Genomic DNA, 24,712 nt, shown 5'->3' with positions numbered 1-24,712 from the left:
TTATTTCTCGGGTCTCGTTTAGGGGAGAGGTGGTTGGAGATTAAGAGACTTGTCTTGCACCGTCTTCAACAAGCGAGCTACCCTCTGTACTTAAATATTTGAGTAGTTTCACTGTGATTAATGGAAATCACTGGGGGTCTAAAGCTCATGCAGACACCACTGTCAGGTGACACTGTGCCTAGCAAAGGACAATGTAATGCTTTCCTCCCTTAGATTTAAGATTCCTAATGATTACTCCTTCTCTCCTCCAGTTTTTGAAGGTGCCCACCATACTCGTCTGGAACCTCTGGTTTCCTGCCTTGATTTGTTAGTCAACTTGCTCCTCCTGTGTTTCTCATGCCCCAAGGCCCACAGCTCATCTGGCTCCATTTGCTTCCCAGCAGTGGCTGGGTATCTTGACCACAGGCCTAGCATTCCCTTCTAGAATCTGCCACACCAGACCAGCAGTCAGAGCTTAAGATCCCCTGCCCTCCCTTGTAACTCACCTGTTTTTGGTATCCTTTTTGTTTGTTTGTTTTTCTTTTTGATATAATTTTTGTATCAAAATTTGTAATTTTATTCTGTCCACTTCTTTCCTGAAGTATTTAATTCTAGCCAGTATTTTTCAATTAGGGGACAAATCCTTTGAAGTAAAGAGCCCTGCCTGTATATGCTTCCTTACTTAGCTGTGGATAGAGAGAGCTTTGGGGCTTAAAAATCCCCTGGAATTAAATCAATGGGCATTTTTAACTGTTCATTTCCTGATCATGCATTAAAACCTAAATAAAGTGCTTCAAGGGACTAAGGGACTAAGTCTACATTATTAGCTTACTAAGCATTTCTTATTTATTTGAAAATTCTTTTTTCTTTTTTTCTGGGAGGGCACCAATAATTGGGGAATATGTTTCCAACATGCAAAATGAATTGTATCTTTCCATAAGCAAGCCTATAATTGGGCTCCTGCAGCCACACAGCTTCTCATATGGTACTTATGAGTCAATTAAAGCACCCTAACAAGCAATTACACGTTTATTGTTTAATTCAATTTCCACAACTCATGCTGTTCCACTCAAAAGTTGCATATATGTCATTCAGCATGTAATAATAAGCACACATTTTATTCAAATATAGTTTTTGAAGAATGGGATCTCCAAATACCATGCTTTCACCCACTGTGCTCTGCACAGGAAGAGAAAAAATACTAGGAGAAAATGAAAACACTTGGAATATGGAAAGAACTGGCTTTTCATTCCAGATTGACTCATTTGGATGATAGCAAGTGAAAATGTCTTCTCCACTACCTATAGTTGTCACAGAAATGGAGTTGCTGGGACATCCACTGAGAGAATTAGGGTACATGAGACGACTGGTAGTTTGAGCTTTGGTGGTTGACGTCTGAAGGGGAAGGGCCTAGGTTTAATCCTTGAGTGAAGTTGGCTTGGTCAGTCCTGGGTGACCCCAGTCTCTGCCCTGGGAAATGCCATGGTGGGGGCCTCCATCCCTATTGCCAATGATGATACCAGGGCTCCTGGCCATGCCCCACATTAGCGCTGGCCACTTGCATGAAGGATTAGAACAGAGGCCAGAGTAAATAGGCACAGACAAGCTGGGAAGACAATTGCACACAGCATGTGGGAGCCCATATTGATATCCATTACATCCCTGACCAGCTTGTGGCTCTCAAGCTTGGATGGTGGCTCAAGGCTCTCCTCTCTAATGGTGGACAGTTCAAAGCAGGAGCAATAAGGCATGCTTCCTGTGAATGAGAGTTTAGACTTAGCCTTCTTTTCCAGGACTCACATGCTCAATCACTAAGTCTTGTCTGACTCTTTGAGGCCTCATGAACTTTAGCCCACCAGGCTCCTCTGTCTATGGGGATTCTCCAGGCAAAAATAATGGATGGGGTGCCATTTCCACAGGATCTTCCTGACCCAGGGATCTGAACCCATATCTCCTGTGTCTCCTGCATTGGCAGGAGGGTTCTTTACCACTGAGCCACCAGGGAAGCCACTTTTCCAGGACTTAGAACTTCCTATTCCTTCTAACTGTTCTCACTCCTTCTCAATTTTAATATTTCTCTGCAGAGACTGTTCCTTTATTCATGAAGCCAACAATCCAAGGGTTACAATTGGATGGGGGGAAAGTGGCTTTGCATTTCCCATGGCTCAGACTACCCCCAATCCTGGTATTTGCCACTGAAATGCACTTCTGTTTAATATAGATGTATGCAGTCTTCCTTATGCTTTGTCTTGAATAAGAAATGAATCTGTCTGTTTTCCCTAAGGGTACCCAACACAGGGTGGGGAGAGTAATTCTAAAGGTGCCTGAGTGGCTGAGGGAAGTCAGGCTGGGTGATTGAAAAACCAGAGAATTAAAACAAAACCAACCTGTTGTGAGAGTAAGGACGAGGGAAGGCGTGGTAAGCCTGATTGTGTCAACTCTGTTTTTCCTATTTTTGCAAGTAGATGAGGTAGGCTTGATTCTTATTCCAGTGGATGAGCTATGAAGAAATACCTTTGCTCTATATTGTAGGCTGGCTAAAAGCTCCCCAAAATGCACAAGCCCTAATCCCAGGAACCTGTGATATCTTATTTCCATGGCAAAGAAGACCTTGCAGACGTGATTAATTAAGTTAAGGCTGTGAGGGGAGAATATGCTGGATCACCCAGGTGGATCCAATGCAATCACAACAGAGCTTCAAAGTGAGAGGGAGGCAGGACGCCCTTTGATGATGCAGAAATAAAGTGACCTGCTCACATGCTCATGCCACACTCTTGGATTTGAAGGCTGAGGAAGGGGCTAGGAGTGACGGATGCAGGCATCCGCTGGAACTAGAAAGGGCCTGGTGCCTGATTCTCCATAGAACCTTCAGAAGGAACTGGTCCTGATGACATTTGGACTTCAGCCCAAGGAAACTGATTTTGGACTTCTGATTCCTAGAACTGTAAGAGAAAATATTTCTGTTCTTACAAGTTGCTAAGTTTTTGGTAATTTGTTACAATGACAACAAAAAACAATAATACCCTGGAAACAGTAACATGAAAAAGCATCTCATGGGTCTTTCCTGAAACTAAAGGACCAATAGTTGAGCTCTTGAGTAGAACAGGGGTCCCCAAACTCTAAGCTAAACATTGGCATCTGCTGTCAGAGCAATAGTGTAAATAGGCTAGAAATAAAGTGCATAATAAATATAATGCACTTGAATCATCCCCAAGCCATCTACCCCTTCCCTCTCATCCCCCAGTGTGTGGAAAGATTGTCTTCCATTAAACTGGGTCCTGGTGCCAAGAAGGTTGGGGGCCGCTGCAGTAGAGCATTTAAGTCCTTCAGCACCTGACTCCCAAGGCAACGTGCCTAGTGACCCCTGCCTCCTACATTGTGCTGGGGTTTCAAAAAACCCTTCTATTTTATGTGTGTGTGTGTGTGTGCACGTACACACTCAGTCATGTCCAGCTGTTTGTGATCGCATGGACTGTAGCCCACCAGGCTCCTCTGTCCTTGGGATTTTCCTGGCAAGAATACTGGAGTAGGTTGCCATTTCCTTCTCCAAGAGATCTTCCTGACCCATGGATCAAACCCGTGTCTCTTGTATCTCTTTCGTTGGTAGGTGGATTCTTTACCATTGTGCCACCTGGGAAGTCCTCTACTGTATTAAGGGGAAGAAGCACATTAATTTGTAATAAACATCCTTATACCAGCCAGTCACAGGCTCTACTCTCCAGATCTCAGCACCTAGTGGTAAAGCACATGTGTGGCAGGCTTCATATTTTTTAGATGTCTTTAAATTTTTATCCTTAATCCAATCAAAATTTTCTCTCTGCGTCTTGTCTGTCATTATGGCTTCATGGAAAGGGACAAGATAAATGTCATCTCAGATAGGAGATGGATGTGTCTATCAATCAGAAAGAATGCAAAGCCCTTGTCTTTTTGCCTGGGTGGGTGATTAGTAGTAAAAGAAAAGCTGGGGTGGGGAAGCCAAGCAAAAGTAACTTGTGTCATGATTTTTGCTGACTCAGGACTGATATAAGAGGGTGGAGAGTTTAGCTAAGGAACCAGCAAAAAGCTGAAGGATTTTTGCTCCATGTCTTCTTCAGAACTCTGGGAAGAGAGGCCCTACAGGGGTGCCACTCCAGGAGGAGGGCCTCATTGCCTCTTCAGAAGCTCCCTGAGTTTCCTGTGTTACAGAGTCTGCAGAAATGCCCCTAGGCCCTGGGAAGGTGTGGTAGCTGCTGGTGTGGGCAGGCTTCACAGGAGAACATACTCTGACTCTCCCAGAACACTGATCACAGGGCCCCAGCAGGAAGTTCCACGCGAGGTACCAGGTGGGCTGAGCCCTCATCAGCTTAGAGGATAACAGCCCTCTGATGAGGATCAGGCTGAGAGGGGAGCGTTCCTGTGATTTTCACCCTGAAAGGGGACTTCCCTGGTGGGTGAGCAGCCACCCAGTGGACAAGGGCCACTGTCACTGTAGACACTGGCAGTGACTCGGGGCACTTCTGAAGGACCTTCATACAGATCTGAGACCCCTGATAGCTATTGGGCACCTAGATTCCTTCCTGGAGGGGAGAGGGGGAAGTGGCTAGAAGAGAAACTGCACATTTACTTGAAAATAATTATTTTAAATAGGAAGGAGGCTAATTAAAATGGCCAAATCTGAGATAGCTTTAATTGGCAATTGCACCTTTCCTGATTACCTACAAGGAAGGGTACTCTTAAGAAAGATTGCATCAGTGTATGATGAAATAATTGGAGTAGAATGCAGTTCTGCCCTTAGTCTCAGTAAGAGCTGACCTCCATGCCTTAGATCACGGCTGCCAACCTTCTGGCACCAGGGACACTTTTTCCGTGGACAAAGTAGAGAGTATGGTTTAGGGAGAATTCGAGCACGTTGCATTCATTGTGCACTTTATTTCTATTATTTACATCAGCTCCACCTCATCAAGCATTAGATCCTGGAGGGTGGGGACCCCTGCCTTAGAGCACCCTTCTCTGGCCCCTTTCCAGCCTGTTCCTTCTCAGAAGCAAGGATGCCATGATTCCTCATCCACTCCTTATCTAAACTCTGCCTAGTTGTCAGAACCTTGGAATCCCCTGTCTTAAGAGCCCTTATGGAGAAGGCAATGGCACCCCACTCCAGTACTCTTGCCTAGAAAATCCCATGGATGGAGGAGCCTGGTAGGCTGCAGTCCATGGGGTCGCACAGAGTCGGACACAACTGAAGGGACAGCAGTAGCAGCAATAGCCCTGAACCAGCTTCAATAACTTACAGGAGCCTCTTCTCTGAGTCTGACCTGTGATCAGCATTTGCACTGACTCCATGTACACCCTAAATGTGATGGGTGTACAAGGGTGGCCGATTTGTGAATTGAGCTTTGGAGTATTGACTATAGTGCCCACTCACAAATGTTAGATGTTCCTTCTGGAGGTAGAATCCAGCTGGGAGTGAGAGGAGGACTGGCCAGAGACTCAGGCCTGGGCCCATCGTTCCTGAGCTGCCACATTCCAGCCTGAAACTCCAAGTCATCCCAGAATTTATATTGGAACTTCATGTTCCAAGTCATGAAGACGTGTATTTTAATTAGAATAGAACTGATCTATTACAGGCTTGTAAATTTCAATGATAACATCTAACTCTTTAGACTTACCATCTGTGACCTCCTCTTGTATTCCAGTGCCAGTCCCCACATGTATAAGGGGCAACCTGGCATTGCATCATTAAATTAGTTGTTCCTGTTACACAGACATGGAACAGGTAGTCACAAATGTTATGAGCCTTATCAAAGAAGAGGTACAGGATCTTAGAATGTGTATAGCAAGGGCCAGAAGCCAGCGCATCTGCTTATTCCTCTGCACAGATGTAAGTTGTGCCAGGCCCCTGGTCAGACTCATGTCTTCACTGTGCACGTTCTTCAAGCCTCCCCTCCATCCAGGAAGGCTCCTGGTTGCCCAGTGCCTGAGGCCCCAGAGTCCTGCCCTTGCAAGACCCTGAGTGGAATGAGCTTTTATTTCCATGTTTCTTTCACCTGTGTATCCCAGGCCTCTGTTGCAGGGTCTGCCCTGTAGAATATATTGTTCGAATGTTGTGTGAGCTGAGCAGTAGCTGCCCCCTCCTTTTCGATGTACATATATTGAACTCTACCTGAACTGAAGTGGTTCACAGTTTCAGAACAGCAAGCTAATAGAGCTCTTCTATTTTTCTAGCATGTCACCCTCCTTTCCTGGAAATCATGAACTCTTGAATCAAGTTTTTCCTACCTTTTCTTGTCAACTATTAGAGTTGGACTCTAGTTAGGAACAACTTTGGGAAAGTAATGTGACCTTGGTGAAGGTGATGAACACGAGTAGATCTGAAGTAGTGGATTCCATCACTTATTTAGTCATTCCAGGTAGAATATTACCATTTCTTATCATAAGGCCAGCAACCCCTGCCCTCTTCATATCATAATTGAATAGAAGACAAACTTATCATGGCATGTCTCACTATCAGAGTTTAGAGGTAATGGGGGCAGAAAGTATAGTCATTTAGTGGTAGTTAATAATCTGCTGATTTCAGTCATCATTAAAGCCTAAGAAGGCTGCCTAACCATCTGACATTGACAGCCGGTGTCCTCCAAAAATTAACTAGGAATCACACTGAGACTACATACAGATCCTTGCTTTATTTCTTTTGCTAAATTCTCAGATAATTTTACATTTCCTGCCAGGCCATTCCTTTTCATGCTGATAGAATTGAAAAGAATCATGTACCATGGGAAAGCAATTAGTAACTCTTTTCCCCTCTTTGGTGATTTTCTTTTTTCTCCCAAGACTCAGGCTATGTCATGATTAAGAGAAAGATAAAGCTGAACTCAATTCTGTGCTTTCTGCTCATTGCTAGACACTATGGATAAGAAAACCACACAGACATGTGGAGGGTTCCAGGTCCTCCAACCACACCCACTCGCCAGGTGACTGTTGTCATCTGAGAACTTCTGTCTCCGTAACTCAGCTCACCCACCTGCTTCTCCATCATTCCTTTAATGACAGTGCCCAGCTGTTCCAGGCAGTCTGGAGAGCCAGTCTGAGAGCTTTCTGTCCAAAGCTTAAGATAGCTAAATCTCAAACAACACACAAGACTGTTCTAAAGCTATTTGAGCTAATTGTACTTGAGAGTACAATTTTCCTCCAGTACAGAGAGCCATATTTCAAGTTTAATTAATAAATTGTAATTAAGCATTGATTTGCTATTCCTCTTAAAAGATTCATTTTGGGTAGAAATACATGACAGGGATGATCAATAGTAAATACCTCTTCCTTGCCTGATGAAAAGACCTTTCCCACTAGTACAGTACAATGCTTTCAATACTTAAAAACACCAAAAGAGACATCATTTCTCTAGATTGTGACCTTCAAGTGATGTGCTATGATCCAAAAAGTTCCAGAACTCAGAGTTCGACTAAATAGCAGATGTCTGACAGGTCCAGTCTCTTCTTATTTCTTTCCCGCCTGTACCTTATACATCATTTCCATCCAAGAATGAAGTACCTGTTTTTCTCTTGTGTACCAGGATTTCCAGTTGGTCATTGCCATTAGGGAAACTGCATTAATGTGCTGCTATTATCTGTGTATGTGCTTACCTCTGCCACTACAGTAGCGTCCTTGAAAGATAGATTTATATGTACATGTATATTTCCTTGCACACACACAAAATGCTTTTATAATTATTCATAACTCCTTATATTTTGTAACCAAGTGAGCAGATGGATGGATGAATAAATGACTCAATTTCAGTAACTTCTATTAGCGGAAAAGGTGTCAGTAATAAAGGCCCAAAATTTGATAAGTTTATCTACTTACCGCCTCTGATTTAGTTCTCAAAAAAACTCTGACTTAAGGAGTTTATACACGCTTAATATTGCCCACAGAACTATATGTGTGTGTGTGTGCTCCATTGTGTCTGACTCTGCGACCCCGTGGGCTATAGCCTGCCAGGCTCCTCTGTCCTTGGGATTTCCCAGGCAAGAATACTGAAGTGGGTTGCCATTTTCTCATGCAGAAGAGCTTCCCCACCCTGGGATCATACCCATGTCTCCTGCATTGGCAGGCAAAGTATTTATCACTGAACCACCAGGGAAACCAATATAGTTGAATATAGACATTCATAAATCCATTTGTACTCTAATTTAGATAGCTTGCCAAACTTAAAAATATCATTGAATGTTTATTGTATAGTTTTCAAGTTTTAAACTTAAATGAAATTATATAAAGTATTTAAAAATGTTTTATCATTGGAAAAACTCTTAATTTGTATATTTGTAGAGGTTTAGTTTTCAAATAGCAATATTTTTTCAAAGTGTTTAAAATTCCTCTTTATGTTATTCATTACACTGTCATCTTGGAAAATAAATTAGCATGGTAAAAATCCCCTAAATTGACTCCAAATTAGTTATCTAAGCATGAAATTCAAGTAAACATTTGCTTGTACCCTACTTGAGAAAAGATCTTGCACTGTATTCATCATTAATGGCTATAATATTCCCAACAAAGAAAATGCAGGTGATGTTGGCTTGATGTGCAGTGGATTTTGTTCCTAGGATATGGACAGAAACAAGAATAAAACTATTCAGAATGAATGAATAGCCCCACCTGCTTCAGAGCAGATGTACAAACTGGGACATATTGTGTGTGCAGCCATTGTTATTTTAGCTAATTCCTTGGTCCTAAAGCATTAGATACATTTGGCTTTCACCACTTCATAAATAATAAGTAAATAAATGGATGGATACATGGATAGATAATATTCAGATTGACTTGTTTTTTGTTGTGCTCCAGATAAAGAAATTCAGAATATAAGAGAAATGGACAACTGAAGGCCCTTTCATATACTTACCCTGTGCTAGAAAAGTTTATATAAACAGTTCTTAACAACAGTGTTCCTAGTTGTGGTCTCTTTATTCCTTTTAATTTGGTAGATTTTAAAGAGCTGTAATAAAAGTGATCCTAAACAGTTTGTTCTTAGGATGCTAAACTCAGCAAATATCCATTAACACATACCATTTCCAAAGACATCATGCCAAAGGCAGGTGGCCATTGGACAGGCTGGATCAGAACCACCTGGGACACTTAGAGACAAAAATATTTCTAGACTTCTTTCCCAGAGATGCTGTTTGAGTAGATCTGAAGTTATGCCATCAAATCTCTGTATTCTCGAAGACATCCATGGTTAGAAATCAGTTGAGAGGTGTAGTTGTCAACCAGGGGGACATGTCAATGTGTAAAGTCATTTTTGGTTTTCAAAACCAAGAGGGTACGTGTGCTATTGGCATCTAATTGGCTAAGGCCAAGAATGCTGCTAAGTATCTTACTATGTGCAAGACAAACTTGTGTATCCACAAAATGAAATTATCCAATCTAAAATGTCACTGATGCCAAGTTTGAGACATGCTGGTCTAGAAAGTAAAGATATATCCTTTGAGTCTATAATTAGGGTGAATCAAAGAGGCACAAAATATCATTTGTTCATAATTGAATACAGTGGCATTAGTCTAAAGACTCAAAAATTAAGCAAAATCAAAACAATGTTTTACCTTGAAATAAGTTCATGGTATGACTGCAGACAATTCCAGTTGAAAAAGTATGTGAGGAGCATAGAAGAGTTATCTGCAATTGGTAGGATATCTGTAATGGGGATTATCTGGAGACATTATGCCTGTACTTGGAAAAAATGATTAAAAATTTTACCTTATCCTGAAATGTTAGTAAGGGGAAAAAATGGTTTACTTGTAGAAAGGGAAATTTATTTTTAAATACTGACTGACAAACATAGGACCATTTAAACATAAGTGCTATTTAGCAAGTTAACAAAAATCAAATCTATGAAAGATGCAAATGATTTTTTTCATGGTTTGGTCCTTTTTCATCTTTGTATTGTTCTGTTGTAGATTCTGTTTTCTAGTTTTATACCATCTCTAGAGATCAAATGCTCACAAGCAGGACATACAGAAAATTACTGAACAATTATTTTGGTTGCTGTCAGTGCAGGGTTTGGATTAATAATGAAACCAATTAAATTATCAAATACCTCCACTGGCAACAATAAACATTTAATTTCCAGAGAGAAATAAGGTTAGCTATGTTGAACACCTTTTGCAATCACAGTGATAACAAAATTTTTCAAACATTGGGGAATTATGCTATTTCGTCCAAGAATCAGCAGCAGCTTGATTTAATTAAAATAGCAACAAAAGCATCCTTTTTTTTTTTTTTTTTTTTAGCTGTCTCATGCATCTCTGATAATAACCAATCAGCAGAAATGACGGAATGCCTCAAGCAGATGAACGGCATGCCTCCCCTCATGCAAGAATGTACAGTCCCATGTCGCAATGACTGCACCTTCACTGCTTGGTCCAAGTTTACACCCTGCTCCGCAAATTGTGAAACGACTCGAAGTAGAAGGCGACAGCTCACAGGTAGGTTGTGCATTTTATTCTTTAGTTTCAAGCAGGTGATGCTGTCCTGAACTTGTTGAGGAGAATATCCATTCCAGAAGGATGGGAAATTATATCATCTCTCCCTTTCCCCCCACCCTCCCTGCCATTATGTATCTCCTAGGCATATGATTGACACACAATATGTACTCAATTAATACTTGTGAAATAAATGAAAGATATGAACCATTCCAAAGCTATGAAGTTCCTCTCTATATAGCTTTTTAATTTTTATAGTGATAAACAGCAGTATATCAACCAACTTCCTTAGAATAGTAAATGGCAGAGTTTCTGGTATTTTTCATGCCAGGATCTCAGCAAGCTTGAAAGAAGTACCTGATTTGTTAAAAGCATCAAAGACAGACCTCACCTATATCATTGTCTTTTGCCATTACCTTATTGGTGGGTTCAGTTGCTCAACCATGTCCCACTCCTTGCGACCCCATGGACTGCAGCATGACAGGTTTCCCTGTCCTTCACTATTTCCCAAAGTTTGCTCAAATACATGTCCACTGAGTCAGTGATGCCATCCAACCATCTCATCCTCTGTTGTCCGCTTCTCCCACTGCCTTCAATCTTTCCCAGTATCAGGGTCTTTACCATTACCTTATAAGTAACTTGATATTTTAAAACTTTAGTACTGGAAGGCAAAAATTGATTATATACATAGATTTTGCTTTTGTGTGTGTGTGCTATGTTGCTTCAGTCATGTACAACTCTTTGTGACCCTATGGAGTGTAGCCCACCAGGCTCCTCTTTCCAAGGAATTCTCCAGGCAACAATATGGGAGTGGGTTGCCATGCCCTTCTTCAGAGGATCTTCCTGACCCAGAGATCAAACCAACATTTCTTGTGTCTCCTGAAATGGCAGGCAGATTCTTTACCACTAGCACCTCCTGGTCGACAAGAGACTATTGGATCCCACCATAAAAAGATACCCCATATCCAAGAGCAAAGAAGAAGCCCCAGAAAAATGGTAGGAGGGGCAAAATCACATTTAGAATCAAATTCTATACCCACCAGAGATGCTTGGAGGGCTCAAATAAACCTTGTGTGCACCAGGACCCAGAGACACCACAGAGACTGAGCCAGAACTGTGTTGAGTATCTCCTGTGGAGGTGCAAGTCAGCAGTGGCCTGCCGCAGGGGCAGGAGCTCTGAGTGTAGCAGACTTGGGTTAGGCATAAACCCTCTTGGAAGAGGTCACCATTAACCCCACCATAGAAGTGCCAGAACTTACACAGGACTGGGGAAACAGACTCTTGGAGGGCACAAACCAAACCTTCTGTAACTACCTCCACCATAGTTTGGCCTCAGGTCAAACAACAGGGAAGGAACACAGCCCTGCCCCTCAACAGAAAATTGGATTAAAGATTTACTGAGCATGGCCCCGCCCATCAGAAAAAGACCCAGTTTCCCCTTCAGTCAGTCTCTCCCATCAGGAAGCTTCCATAACCCTCCTATCCCTATCCATCAGAAGGCAGACAGACAGAAAACCACAATCACAAAAAACTAACCAAACTGATCACATGGAACACAGCCTTGTCTAGCTCAGTAAAACTATGAGCCATGCTGTGTAGGGCCACCCAAGACAGATGGGTCATGGTGGAGAATTCTGACAAAATATGGTTCATTGGAGAAGGGAATGGCAAACAACTTCAATATTCTTGCCTTAAGAACTCCATGAACAGTATAAAAAGGCAAAAAGATAGGACACTGAAAGAGGAACTCCCCAGGTCAGTAGGTACCCAATATGCTACTGGAGATCAGTGGAGAAATAACTCCAGAAAGAATGACGGGATGGAGCCAAAGCAAAAACAACACCCAGTTGTGGATATGACTGGTAATGGAAGTAAAGTCCGATGGGGTAAAGAGGAATATTGACTAGGAACCTGTAATGTTAGGTCCATGAATCCAAGGCAAATTGGAAGTGGTCAAACAGGAGATGGCAAGAGTGAACATTGACAGTTTATGCATCAGTGAACTAAAATGGACTGGAAAGGGTAAATTTAACTCAGCTGACAATTATATCTACTACTGTGGGCAAGAATCCCTCAGAAGAAATGGAGTAGCCATCATAGTCAACAAAAGAGTCCAAAATGCAATACTTGGATGCACTCTCAAAAACGACAGAATGATCTCTGTTCATTTCCAAGGCAAACCATTCAATATCACAGTAATCCAAGCCTATGCCCTGACCAGTAATGCTGAAGAAGCTGAAGTTGAATGGTTCTATGAAGACCTATAAGACCTTTTAGAACTAACACCCAAAAAAGATGTCCTTTTCATTATAGGGAACTGGAAAATGCAAAAGTAGGAAGTCAAGTGATACCTGAAGTAACAGTCAAATTTGTCCTTGGAGTACAAAAGGAAGCAGGGCAAAGGCTAATAGAGTTTTGCCAAGAGAACACACTTAGAGCAAGCACCCTCGTCCATTAGCACAAGAGAAGGACTCTACACATGGACATCACCAGATGGTCAATACTGAACAGATTGATTATATTCTTTGCAGCCAAAGATGGAGAAGCTCTATACAAGTTAGCAAAAAACAAGACCAGGAGCTGACTGTAGCTCAGATCATGAACTACTTATTGTCAAATTCAGACTTAAATTGAAGAAGGTAGGGAAAGTCACCAGACCATTTAGGTATGACCTAAATCAAATCCCTTATGATTATACAGTGGAAGTGACAAACAGATTCCAAGGGCCTATATCTGATAGAGTGCCTAAAGAACTATGGATGGACATTTGTAACATTGTACAGGAGATGGTGATCAAAACCATCCCCAAGAAAAAGAAATATGAAAAGGCAAAATGGTTGTCTGAGGTCTTACAAATAGCTGTGAAAAGAAGAGAAGCTAAAGGCAAAGGAGAAAAGGAAAGATATACCCATTTGAATGCAGAGTTCCAAAGAATAGCAAGGAGAGATAAGAAAGCCTTCCTCTGTGATCAATGCAAAGAAATCGAGCAAAAAAATAGAATGGAAAAGACTTGAGATCTCTTCAAGAAAATTAGAGATACCAAGGGAAGATTTCATACAAAGATGGGCACAATAAAGGACAGACATGGTGTAGACCTAACAGAAGCAGAAGATATTAAGAGGTGGAAGAATACACAGAAGAACTGTACAAAAAAGATCTTCATGACCCAGATAATGATGATGGTTTGATCACTCACCTAGAGCCAGATATCCTTGAATGCAAAGGCAAGTCAATACAAACAAAGCTAGTGGAGGCAATGGAATTCCAGTTGAGCTATTTCAAATCCTAAAAGATGATGCTGTGAAAGTGCTGCACTCTATATGCCAGCAAATTTGGAAAACTCAGCAGTGGCCACAGGACTGGAAAAGGTCAGTTTTCATTCCAATCCCAAAGAAAGCCAAGGCCAAAAAAGTTCAAATTACCACACACTTGTACTCATCTGATACACTAGCAAAGTAATGCTCAAAATTCTCCAAGCCAAGCTTTAACAGTATGCGAACCATGAATTTCCAGATGTTCTAGCTGGATTTAGAAAATTCAGAGGAACCAGAGACCAAATTACCATCATCTGTTGGATCATCAAAAAAAAAAAAAAAAAAACAAGAGAGTTCCAGAAATAAAAAAAATCTACTTTTGCTTAATGACTATGCCAAAGCCTTTGACTGTGTAGATCACAACAAAATGTGGAAAATTCTGAAAGAGATGGGAATACCAGACCACCTGACCTGCTTCCTCAAAAATTGGTATGCAGATCAAGAAGCAACATTTAGAACTGGGCATGGAACAACAGACTGGTTCCAAATCGGGAAAGGAGTGTGTTAAAGCTGCATATTGTCACCTGGCTTATTTAAGTTATATGCAGAGTACTTCATGCAAAATGCCTGGTTGGATGAAGCACAAGCTGGAATCAAGATTGCTGGGAGAAATATCAATAACCTCAGATATGCAGATGACACCACTCTTATGGCAGAAATTGAACAACTAAAGAGCCTCTTGATGAAAGTGAAAAAGAGTGAAAAAGTTGGCTTTAAACTCAACATTCAGAAAACTAAGATCATGGCATCCAGTCCAATCATTTCATGGCAAATAGATGGGGAAACAATGGAAATGGTGACAGATTTTATTTTATTGGGCCCCAAAATCACTGCAGATGGTGACTGCAGCCATGACATTAAAAGACACTTGCTACTTGTGGAAGCCAAGCTATGACCAACCTAGACAGCATATTAAAAAGCAGAGACATTACTTTGCCAACAAAGGTCCATCTAGTCAAGGCTATGGTTTTTCCAATAATCATATATGGATGTGAGAACTGCACTATAAAGAAAGCTGAGCACTGAAGAATTGATGCTTTTGAACTGTGGAATTGGAGAAGACTCTTGAGAGTCCCTTGGACTGCATGGAGATCCAAGTAGTCTATCCTAAAGAAATCAGTCCTAAATATTCATTGGAAGGACTGATGTTGAAGCTGAAAATCCCATTACTTTGGCCACTTGATGTGAAGAATTTGACTCACTAGAAAAGACCCTGATACTAGGAAAGATTGAGTACAGGAGGAGTAAGGGATGACCGAGGATGAGATGGCTGGATGGCATCACTGACTCGATGTTTGAGTAAGTTTGAGTAAGCTCTGAGAGTTGGTGATGGACAGGGAAACCTGGCATGCTGCAGTCCATGGGGTCAGAAAGAGTCGGACATGACTGAGTGACTGAGCTGAACTGAGTACCATCTGGGAAGCCCACATATAGATACATACATACGTACATACATAGATTCTGCTTTTGTGGTATATGCTTATTATTGGTTCAATTTACTTCTTTGAAATTTAATGAAAACTAAAGTCATAAGTAGTTTAATCAAAGTCTTAGAGCAGTTTTTGCGATAATATATAAATAATTGACATTGTAATATATCTAACTTCTTATCTAGATAAATATTCCAGAACTTCTCTTCATTGTAGGTTTTTTCATATAGGCAAAAAAAAGCTTAATTCAGGAAATGAGAACCAAGAAAAATACCAGAATAATAAGTAGGTTAATAATATTGGTATTGACATTGAAGAATTAAGGAGAGATGACCATTTGTTCTCATGAGCAACTCAAGTGCTAATTCCCTTGGGTTCAAGACTCCCCTTTGTTTGGATGCATTAGATACATGATTATTTTACATTTAACTTACTCTAATGGATTGACAAAATCCATGAGAGTCCTTAATAGTATTTCTGCATGCAGATCAGGAACCCATCTGTAGGTAAGGTGAAACATGCAGTCACAAAGAGAAACATTAAATTACATGTTATACTTTAATATTTTGTCTATAATAAGTGCTCATATATAAATTTATGCAGCATAAAACATATCTTCTGCTTCTAAGATAAAACAGATTTTTTATTCTTTAACAATATCAGTTCAGTCCAGTTGCTCAGTCATGTCTGACTCTTTGCGACCCCATGAATCGCAGAATGCCAGGCCTCCCTGTCCATCACCAACTCCCGGAGTTCACTCAGACTCACGTCCATCGAGTCAGTGATGCCATCCAGCCATCTCATCCTCTGTCGTCCCCTTCTCCTCCTGCCCCCAATCCCTCCCAGCATCAGAGTCTTTTCCAATGAGTCAACTTTTCGCATGAGGTGGCCAAAGTACTGGAGTTTCAGCTTTAGCATCATTCCTTCCAAAGAAATCCCAGGGCTGATCTCCTTCAGAATGGACTGGTTGGATCTCCTTGCAGTCCAAGGGACTCTCAAGAGTCTTCTCCAACACCACAGTTCAAAAGCATAAATTCTTTGGTGCTCAGCTTTCTTCACAGTCCAACTCTCACATCCATACATGACCACTATGTAGTGGGGTAGAAGATATGTGGCAGGAATAATCCCATGTTAAGGGACAGTTTAATGGAACTTGGTTTGCATGTTCATGTATCATGTTTCAGAAGCCATTATCTTAACAGCTCTGTCCATATATTTGAGATGAGAGAGAATTTCCTTGAGAGGGAAAGAAAATTTTTAATTCGTGGCCAATTTTTTCTTCCTTTTGAAGGTTTGTTAATGATAATTTGTCAGTAAATTGAGAATGAAATAATTGAAAATCCTAGGATATTTATTTATTTTACAGCCAGTAAGTTTGTGTTATCAATTATCATAACTTTAATGACTTTTATTTAACATATACTTTTAAGGTAAATCTTGAAAAACCATTATACTCTATCCTAAAAATTACACACACACACACCAAAAAAAAAAAAAAAAAAACTACCTAGACTTCATTTTCTAAATCATTAAATGCTAAGGTTTTGCCTAGCTAATTGATCTTTGTATGTCTGAGTACCTAGATGACCTAAACAACTGGCCGATTTCATGAAATACATGAACTGTTTAAAAAAATCAGTCAAATGGATTACATAGTAGTGTCAATTGAAAGAAAAATGCACAATGTGGTAGTTAAGGTGTATTCATGGCCTTAACTGGGGACTACAGCCCTGGAGACAGCCTCTCAAGTAGCTCTGAGAAACTGCTCTAAGGAGGTAGAGGAGTAGGCTAGTTTATATGTGATTTTGTTTCTGTTATAGAATTCGATACAGCATACCTCTTAGTGAAAACTATTAGTTACAGAGAATAGAAGTCTCAACTTTATGATCGTAGTGTTCTGGGAATATGCAAGAAGTGAAGTTTATTAAAATTCTTCCTGAAATACATGTAACTATCTATGGCTCTGTTTGTCCAAAGCACACAGTCTCTTTTTATTTTCTTTAGCATCCTCTGTTGAAAGCATAGAGTGTACTGAGTCAGTCAAGGAGTATAGTGGATTAATCTTTGCGGACTTGGGTGGAGAGTGGGATTGTCTTTGCTCTTTTCTGCTTGAGTGCCCCCCTTTTGGTCATAAATTCAAAGTTGGGGAGGCATTTCATGTCCCATAGCCCTAGGAATGTTCATTCCTATGTCAAGGTCAGATTTCATTGATAAACAATCCAATGTGCTATGACTAGGTCCTTCTAATGGTAACCATAAATAGCTCTGGACTACCTGTCTTACTAGTCTGTATGATCCAGGAAATGATTCTCCCTTGTTGTTTCTTCTTACATCTACTATAGCACTACTATAATCATTTTAATTCTATATAGAACTGAATATGCAGTCAGTCATTTCAAGTCTCTTAGTAATCATTACTTTCGTCAGAGACTCAGCAGAATAAGCAGAATATATGTTACATTACCAGAAGTAATAATAAGGTCATAATGGGGATTCATGCACTGAACGGCCAGCATCAAACCAGTTCTTAAGAGATCACCAAGACTAGGGAACAGACTGTTTAAGGCAGAAATCTGATTTTCTTTTTTGTTTTTAATGTGGGTGATTAAATGTGTTCTATTAACAAGTCCAATTAAGTCATTACTCTTAAGTGACTCTTGCCATATAAATCCAGTCCATAGCTGAGGAAAGGCCCCTCCTGATAAGTGGGAAGTTATGGTTTTCTAGTGAAATTTAGCTTATTGTTCTGATTGAGCTTGAATAACTTTGATAGAAAATTCATATTTATGTTAAAATTTTCAAAGGGACCATCCAATCAGAGTGTTAGAAATCTACCAAAGTGAACCAGAAGTATTGGACGTAGATAATTGACCGTAGATCAAAACATTAGATTTTTAAAATTTTTCATAGGATTGTGCCTGTGTTAGAAAAACATTTGATTCCTATGTAGAAGTCCCAAGAAATCAAGATCTGCTCTGGTACTTTGGAATAAATATCTGCTTCTGATGCCCTCATCTTCTCTTCCTATTGTGGATGCTGTTTTTCTTCTGTTTGAGCATTTGTGTGAAGGTGAGTTTGAGGCTAGCAATCCTCTCTACAGACAAGTCTGGTTCAGGGACCTTTTTTAAGTGGGAAATATGAATCTAAGAGTCAATTTCCTTTAGTTTTGTTGTGCATAAACAAGCTAAGAGTAGCTGATAAAGGTCTTTCCATCTAGGCGGGAGAGAGTCCTTTAAATGATATATTTTTTCCAGTATATATTCTCCGGAATGTACTTCATGGGGTATCTGATCCTTATCCAAAGACAGATTACTGTGATAAACTTCAGAAACAAGCTTAAAATGTCCTTTTAACAATTCATTTAAACTTTTGTGACACTATAATATATCAACAGGAGCCATTTAGGACTATAAAGGTATATTACTGAAATTTTTTTTCCTATAAAATTATCCTCATTTCCACCAAATACAGCCAAACTAAGACTAATTTAGTAAGTTTGGTTTCAATAAACTTGGCCTGATTATTTATATAAGTGTACCAAGAATAGCAATTGTTTATATAGGCTCTTTAAATTTGGTTGCATTTTTTTTTTTAATTATAAACAGTCCCAGACTAAAGTTTATAAGACTTCTCAAAGCCAGGAAAATTATGCCTAGGGCTTGCCATCAGATTTACCTATGATACCTATAGATTTGGGTGAATTCCTCTCTTCTCAAGTCCCCCAGATAGCTTGAGAGTCCTTTCTTATTCACCTGATAAGGTTGCTGAAAGAAAAGAAAGTGTTGCTCAGTCAGATCCAACTCTGTGACCCCATGGACTGTAGCCCACTGGGCTCCTCCATCCATGGGATTTTCCAGGCAAGAATACTGGAGTGGGTTGCCATTTCCTTCTCCAGGAGATCTTCCCAACTCAGGGATTGAACCGCAGATCTCCTGCATTGCAGACTGACACTTTACTTTCTGAGCCACCAACCAAGGTTGCCAAGAACCCTGAAAATAAGGGAGTAGGCTGTCACTCTAAGGGGTTTCATGGCTTCATAAAGTCTTTCTTGGGGTTTCGCACGTGGCTCAGTGGTAAAGAATTCGCCTGAGACAAAGCTAGAGGCTCAGGAGACACAGGCTGGATCACTAGGTCAGGAAGATCCCTTGGAGAAGAAAATGGCAACCCACTCCAGTATTCTTGCCAGGATAATCCCATAGACAGAGAATCCTAGCACACTGCAGTCCATTGGATCGTTAAGAGTCGGGTATGGACATGAGCACAACTGAGCAACAGAGCAAGCACATACGCACAAAGTTTGTATTAGTTTTTTAAAGCTGACTGGTTATATCTGATTCTATGTTTATTCTGAAACACAACATTCCAGTCAAAGCTATAATAACATAACCAATGTTTCCATTGTGCCCTGTTAAAAGGAGAACAGATTTTTATTGAACTTATGCAAATAACTTTATTTCCATGAAAATAAGAATAAAAAGTATCCAATTCTGGAGGGATCAGGTAGGAAAAAAAGATAAATGTTTCACTTCTACTTACAAAGGTATAATTTATCAAATGATTGTTAGTCATTGTACAAGAAATATTTCCTTATATCTAGAAAAACAAAGCTAAGCAGTGATATTTTAGACAAAAAGTCTAAAGAGAAAAAATAGTCTAAAAAATTATAACCCTATCATCAGTTCATTCAGTCCTAGGCAATTAATTTTGTTGCTTTCCTGTTAACAATTTTATGAAGTCATCAGTTTGTTCATTAGAATTCTTTAATTTCTTACCCAGTTCTGTAGTATAATCTGAAAGTTGTCAAAAACCTGTAATTGTCTGTAAAGCAATTATCCTTCAATAAAAAATAAATTAATTTAAAAAATACCTGTAATTGTCCCCAAAAAAGCCCTTTCTATGAATCTTCTTGAAGATGAAGAATTTTCATAAAAGTAATAGAATAAAATAACTATAAATGACAAAAGACTTTTAAAATGGCATCTTTAAGGATCTGATTACTATTGACAAAGAAATTTGGTTATTTCTGTTACATTTTAAGATAATTTGGACTATAAATGATAACATAGGACAACTAAATTTTAGCAATTTCATATAAACTCTAGAATATTTACATTAACAATATTTATTCATACAATATTACCTAAGATTCATCATCATTCATTTAACAATGTTAATCATATAATTAATATATCAAGTAAACATAAATAATTTAATAACTTTCTCTGTTTTTTTTTTTTCTTTGATTTTTCTGGGGCTCTCTGAGAAATGCCAACATTAGCAAGAGGTCATAACAGAGAGATTCAAATTCTAGTTTTGCAAAAGTTTATTTTTAATATTAGAATTCTTTCAACCAATTAAGTTCATGTTAATCTTAGCCAGCCCTGACTGTACATCAAATTCTTTCTCAAGATTTCTTTTCCATAAGCCTATAATTTGCATTTTTTGTTTTAGATTTTATCCTTTGAGTTCTCTTTTTTCTTTTTCTCTTAGACTGTCTTTTGAAAATAATTACTTTGTTTTCCCTTAATAGAATACATTTCCTTTCTATTTACCCTTTTAAAAGTTTTTTTGCATATGAAAACATTTTCTTTATTTTAGTGGTTCTAATTTCACATATTAATCATAATTTTCAAACCTTAAGAACTCCATCTTTAGTGAAAACCAAGAAAAAACAGTTGTGAACTATCACATTAGCATGCCTGATTGTCAAACTTATGAACATATTCCATTACCTCTAGAAACACACATTTTTCCACACTGTAATTTTTTCTCCAATGTGGTACAAGACATGTGCCCAGTGAACCAAACATCTTTATTTTTTTTTGTAAGAATATGAAATTTGAGATTTTAATTGCTAAGCAAGTATAAATTTTCCTGTATTTTATTTGGAAATAATCTAGACAGTTGATCAATCCCTATCATTTAACTTAGTAAAACTCTAAAGTTTCAAGTTACCAGAAGATCTAGAGAAACTATCTTTAAGTAGAAATAGAGTAAGACATAAACGTTCTTAGCATTCACCTAAAAATCATGCTTGCATTGAAATTTCTTTATGAAAATATCATTTTTCTTGCTGACAAATTTTGTTAGTGGTAACATGATCTTTTTTGACATTCAGCAAACATAGATACAATAATGTTGTCATGCTATTGGTTTTTTACTTAAACCAATAAGCTTGTTTCTATTGGGTAATGATTAATCCTCAATCATGTGATCTTAAAAAAAATTGGGTTAACTTGTATTTCTGAGAATTTCTTGAAGCACTTCATTATATTTAAGCCAATTAAATAGGTCTCTCTTACAGTTTAATTTTTATAAAACATTACCAAAGGTAGAAACATATAATATTCTATAATATATACACAGACATATAATCAGAGATCTCACACCTTCATTTTAAAACTTAAGACATGAATCTGGTATTACAATATAAAACTCACTAGTTTATAATAACTTGGAATGAGTTTATTCTTGGAGTTTACTCTTGGATAAAAGCTAACCACCCCCCCTTTTTTTTTCAATCTCAGAAATTAGAGATGGTCTAGATAAGAGTTTCTGAGAAGACCTGGTAGAACATTTACATCTCAAAGACTCAGGGAGATCATTGTAAGCTCTTCCTAGAAGGACTTTTGTTCCCTTAGGGTAAGAATTTTGAAAGAATATTATACAAAGCCAGCTTTTTCTCTAACTGCATATGTAAAAGCCACTGTTGGAATGTCAGGAGAGTCCCATCAAGACCTTTTTCAGGATGAAGTTTTCTTAATTTCCAAACTACTTGTAAGTATAAGCTCATATATATATATATATATATATATATATATATATGAACCTGGCAGGATATGAGTCAAAGGTTTATCTGACACCACTTTCTTCTGCTTTGAAGCCTTTGTTTCCCATTTAAATGTCAGTTTGTCAGAATAAAAGACTGCATGGTGGGCTGGTATGCTGTTTGGCTTAACACCTCTAGGAAGCACCCTGGATTCATCTCAGCTCTTTCACATGTCTGTTTCTCCCTCTGGCTGTATAAAATTTCCATGGATATTTGGAACACTGGATGACCAATGTTATATGTGTCCCCAAAGCCAGTGTCTTTGAATTAAGTAGTGGGTCTCCTCATGGGACCATTGCATGGTGTGAGGGCTTGCCCTTGCCACTGTCATAACTTTCCCAGTTGACTAAGAAAGCTGTAACTGGTTGGGAAAAGCTGTGTCTCTTATCTTTGGAGCTGAAAGTGCTCACATGGTAACTTATTCAGACAAACTCTGCTTAAAGTATTCAAGAAAAGATGCCAATCAAGCCTCCTATGTAATCATCCAGTCCAAACTACTCTGTGTATTTCAACTGAGCAAGCTCCCAACCTCTCTCAACTGGAATAACCCACTCAGTAGCTTTTAACTGAGCAAAATCTTCCCATTGTCTTTCATCCGGGTAACCTAGTTACCTCTTCTTGAATATAAGTTGAAGGAAAACTTACTCTTAATGGCAAGGAGTTTAACAATCACCAAAAAAAAAAAAAAAAAAAAACCCTTAAGAACTGTGAATCAACACAGGAGATCCAAGACCTAGGAGAGACTAACCCAGTTGTCTAGATTCCCTGAGGGTGTAGATTAGCACAAAGGGCCTTTTCTGGAGGGTCAAGGCCCCAGATAGAGTTCAGGCAAATGAGACAAGTATATTCTGAGTCCCTTAGTGGTCACCAAAATTTTCACTGAAAGACAAATGCACAACACTCATGCTGTGAGTATAGCTTTATCCAGGGTCTGAATGATAACTATAGCCCAGGAGATAGCCTCTTAGATAACTCTAAGGAACTGCTACAAAGATGTAGTGGTGAAAGCTAGTTTATATGTGACTTAAAGGGACTATTTCATGCAAAGATGGGCTCAATAAAGGACAGAAATAGTATGGACCAAACAAGCAGAAGATATTAACAAGAGGTGGAAGAATACACAAAGAACTGTACAAAAAAGATCTGCATTACCCAGATAATCACGATGGTGTGATCACTCACCTAGAGCCAGGCATCCTAGAATGTGAAGTCAAGTGGGCCTTAGGAAGCATCACTATGAACAAAGCTAGTGGAGGTGATGGAATTCCAGTTGAGCTATTTCAAATCCTGAAAGATGATGCTGTGAAAGTGCTATACTCAATATGCCAGCAAATCTGGAAAACTCAGCAGTGGCCACAGGACTGGAAAAGGTCAGTTTTCATTCCAATCCCAAAGAAAGGCAATGCCAAAGAATGCTCAAACTACCACACAATTGCACTCATCTCACACACTAGCAAAGTAATGCTCAAAATTCTCCAAGTCAGGCTCAACAATACATGAACTGTGAACTACCAGTTGTTCAAGCTGGTTTTAGAAAAGGCAGAAGAACCAGAGATCAAATTGTCAACATCTGCTGGATTATCAAAAAAGCAAGAGAGTTCCAGAAAAACATTTCTGCTTTATTGACTATGCCAAAGCCTTTGACTGTGTGGATCACAATAAACTGTGGAAAATTCTTAAAGAGATGGGAGTACCAGATCACCTGACCTGCCTCTTGAGAAATCTGTATGCAGGTCAGGAAGCAACAGTTAGAACTGAACTTGGAACAACAGACTGGTTCCGAATAGGAAAAGGTGTACATCAAGGCTGTATACTGTCACCCTGCTTATTTAACTTATATGCAGAGTACATCATGAGAAACGCTGGGCTGCATGAAGCACAAGCTGGAATCAAAATTGCAGGGAGAAGTATCAGTAACCTCAGATATGGAGGTGACACCACTCTTATGGCAGAAAGTGAAGAAGAACTAAAGAGCCTCTTGATGAAAGTGAAAGAGGAGAGTCAAAAAGTTGGCTTAAAGCTCAACATTCAGAAAACTAAGATCATGGCATCTGGTTGCATCACTTCATGGCAAATAGATGGGGAAACAGTGGAAACAGAGGCAAGACTTTCTTTTTTCAGGCTCCAAAATCACTGCAGATGGTGATTGCAACCATGAAATTAAAAGACTCTTGCTCCTTGGGAGGAAAGTTATGACCAAACTAGACAGGATATTAAAAAGCAGAGACATTACATTGCCAACAAAGGTCTGTCTAGTCAAAGCTATGCTTTTTCTAGTTAGTCATGTGTGGATGTGAGAGTTGGACTGTGAACAAAGCTGAACACTGAAGAATTGATGCTTTTGAACTATGGTGTTAGAGAAGACTCTTGAGAGTCCCTTGCACTGCAAGGAGATCCTACCAGTCCTTCCTAAAGGAAATCAGTCCTGAATATTCATTGCAAAAACTGATGTTGAAGCTGAAACTCCAGTACTTCAACCACCTGATGCGAAGAACTGACTCATTTGAAAAAACCCCGATGCTGGGAAAGATTGAAGGCAGGAGGAGAAGGGGACAACAGTGGATGAGATGGTTGAATGGTATCATTGACTCAATGGACGTAAGTCTGAGTAAACCCCAGGAGTTGGTGATAGACAGGGAGGCCTGGCGTGCTGCAGTCCATGGGGTCACTGAGAGTCGGACACGACTGAGTGAAACGAACTGAACTTTTGTTGTT

General features: G+C 39.4%; 1 protein-coding gene across 1 annotated transcript in view; it reads left to right on the top strand.

The window, feature by feature from the left end:
- THSD7B (thrombospondin type 1 domain containing 7B) overlaps nt 1-24,712 on the top strand; it is a 929,494-nt gene that overhangs the window by 600,844 nt on the left and 303,938 nt on the right. Inside the window, exon 12 of the mRNA XM_061439032.1 lies at nt 10,233-10,427. Within this exon, the coding sequence (XP_061295016.1) occupies nt 10,233-10,427 (195 nt within the window). The remainder of the gene's footprint in view (nt 1-10,232; nt 10,428-24,712) is intronic.

The sequence above is a fragment of the Bos javanicus genome, chromosome 2, assembly GCF_032452875.1.
Source record: "Bos javanicus breed banteng chromosome 2, ARS-OSU_banteng_1.0, whole genome shotgun sequence".
Lineage (NCBI taxonomy): Eukaryota > Metazoa > Chordata > Mammalia > Artiodactyla > Bovidae > Bos > Bos javanicus.
This window is presented reverse-complemented; position numbering and strand designations above follow the sequence as displayed.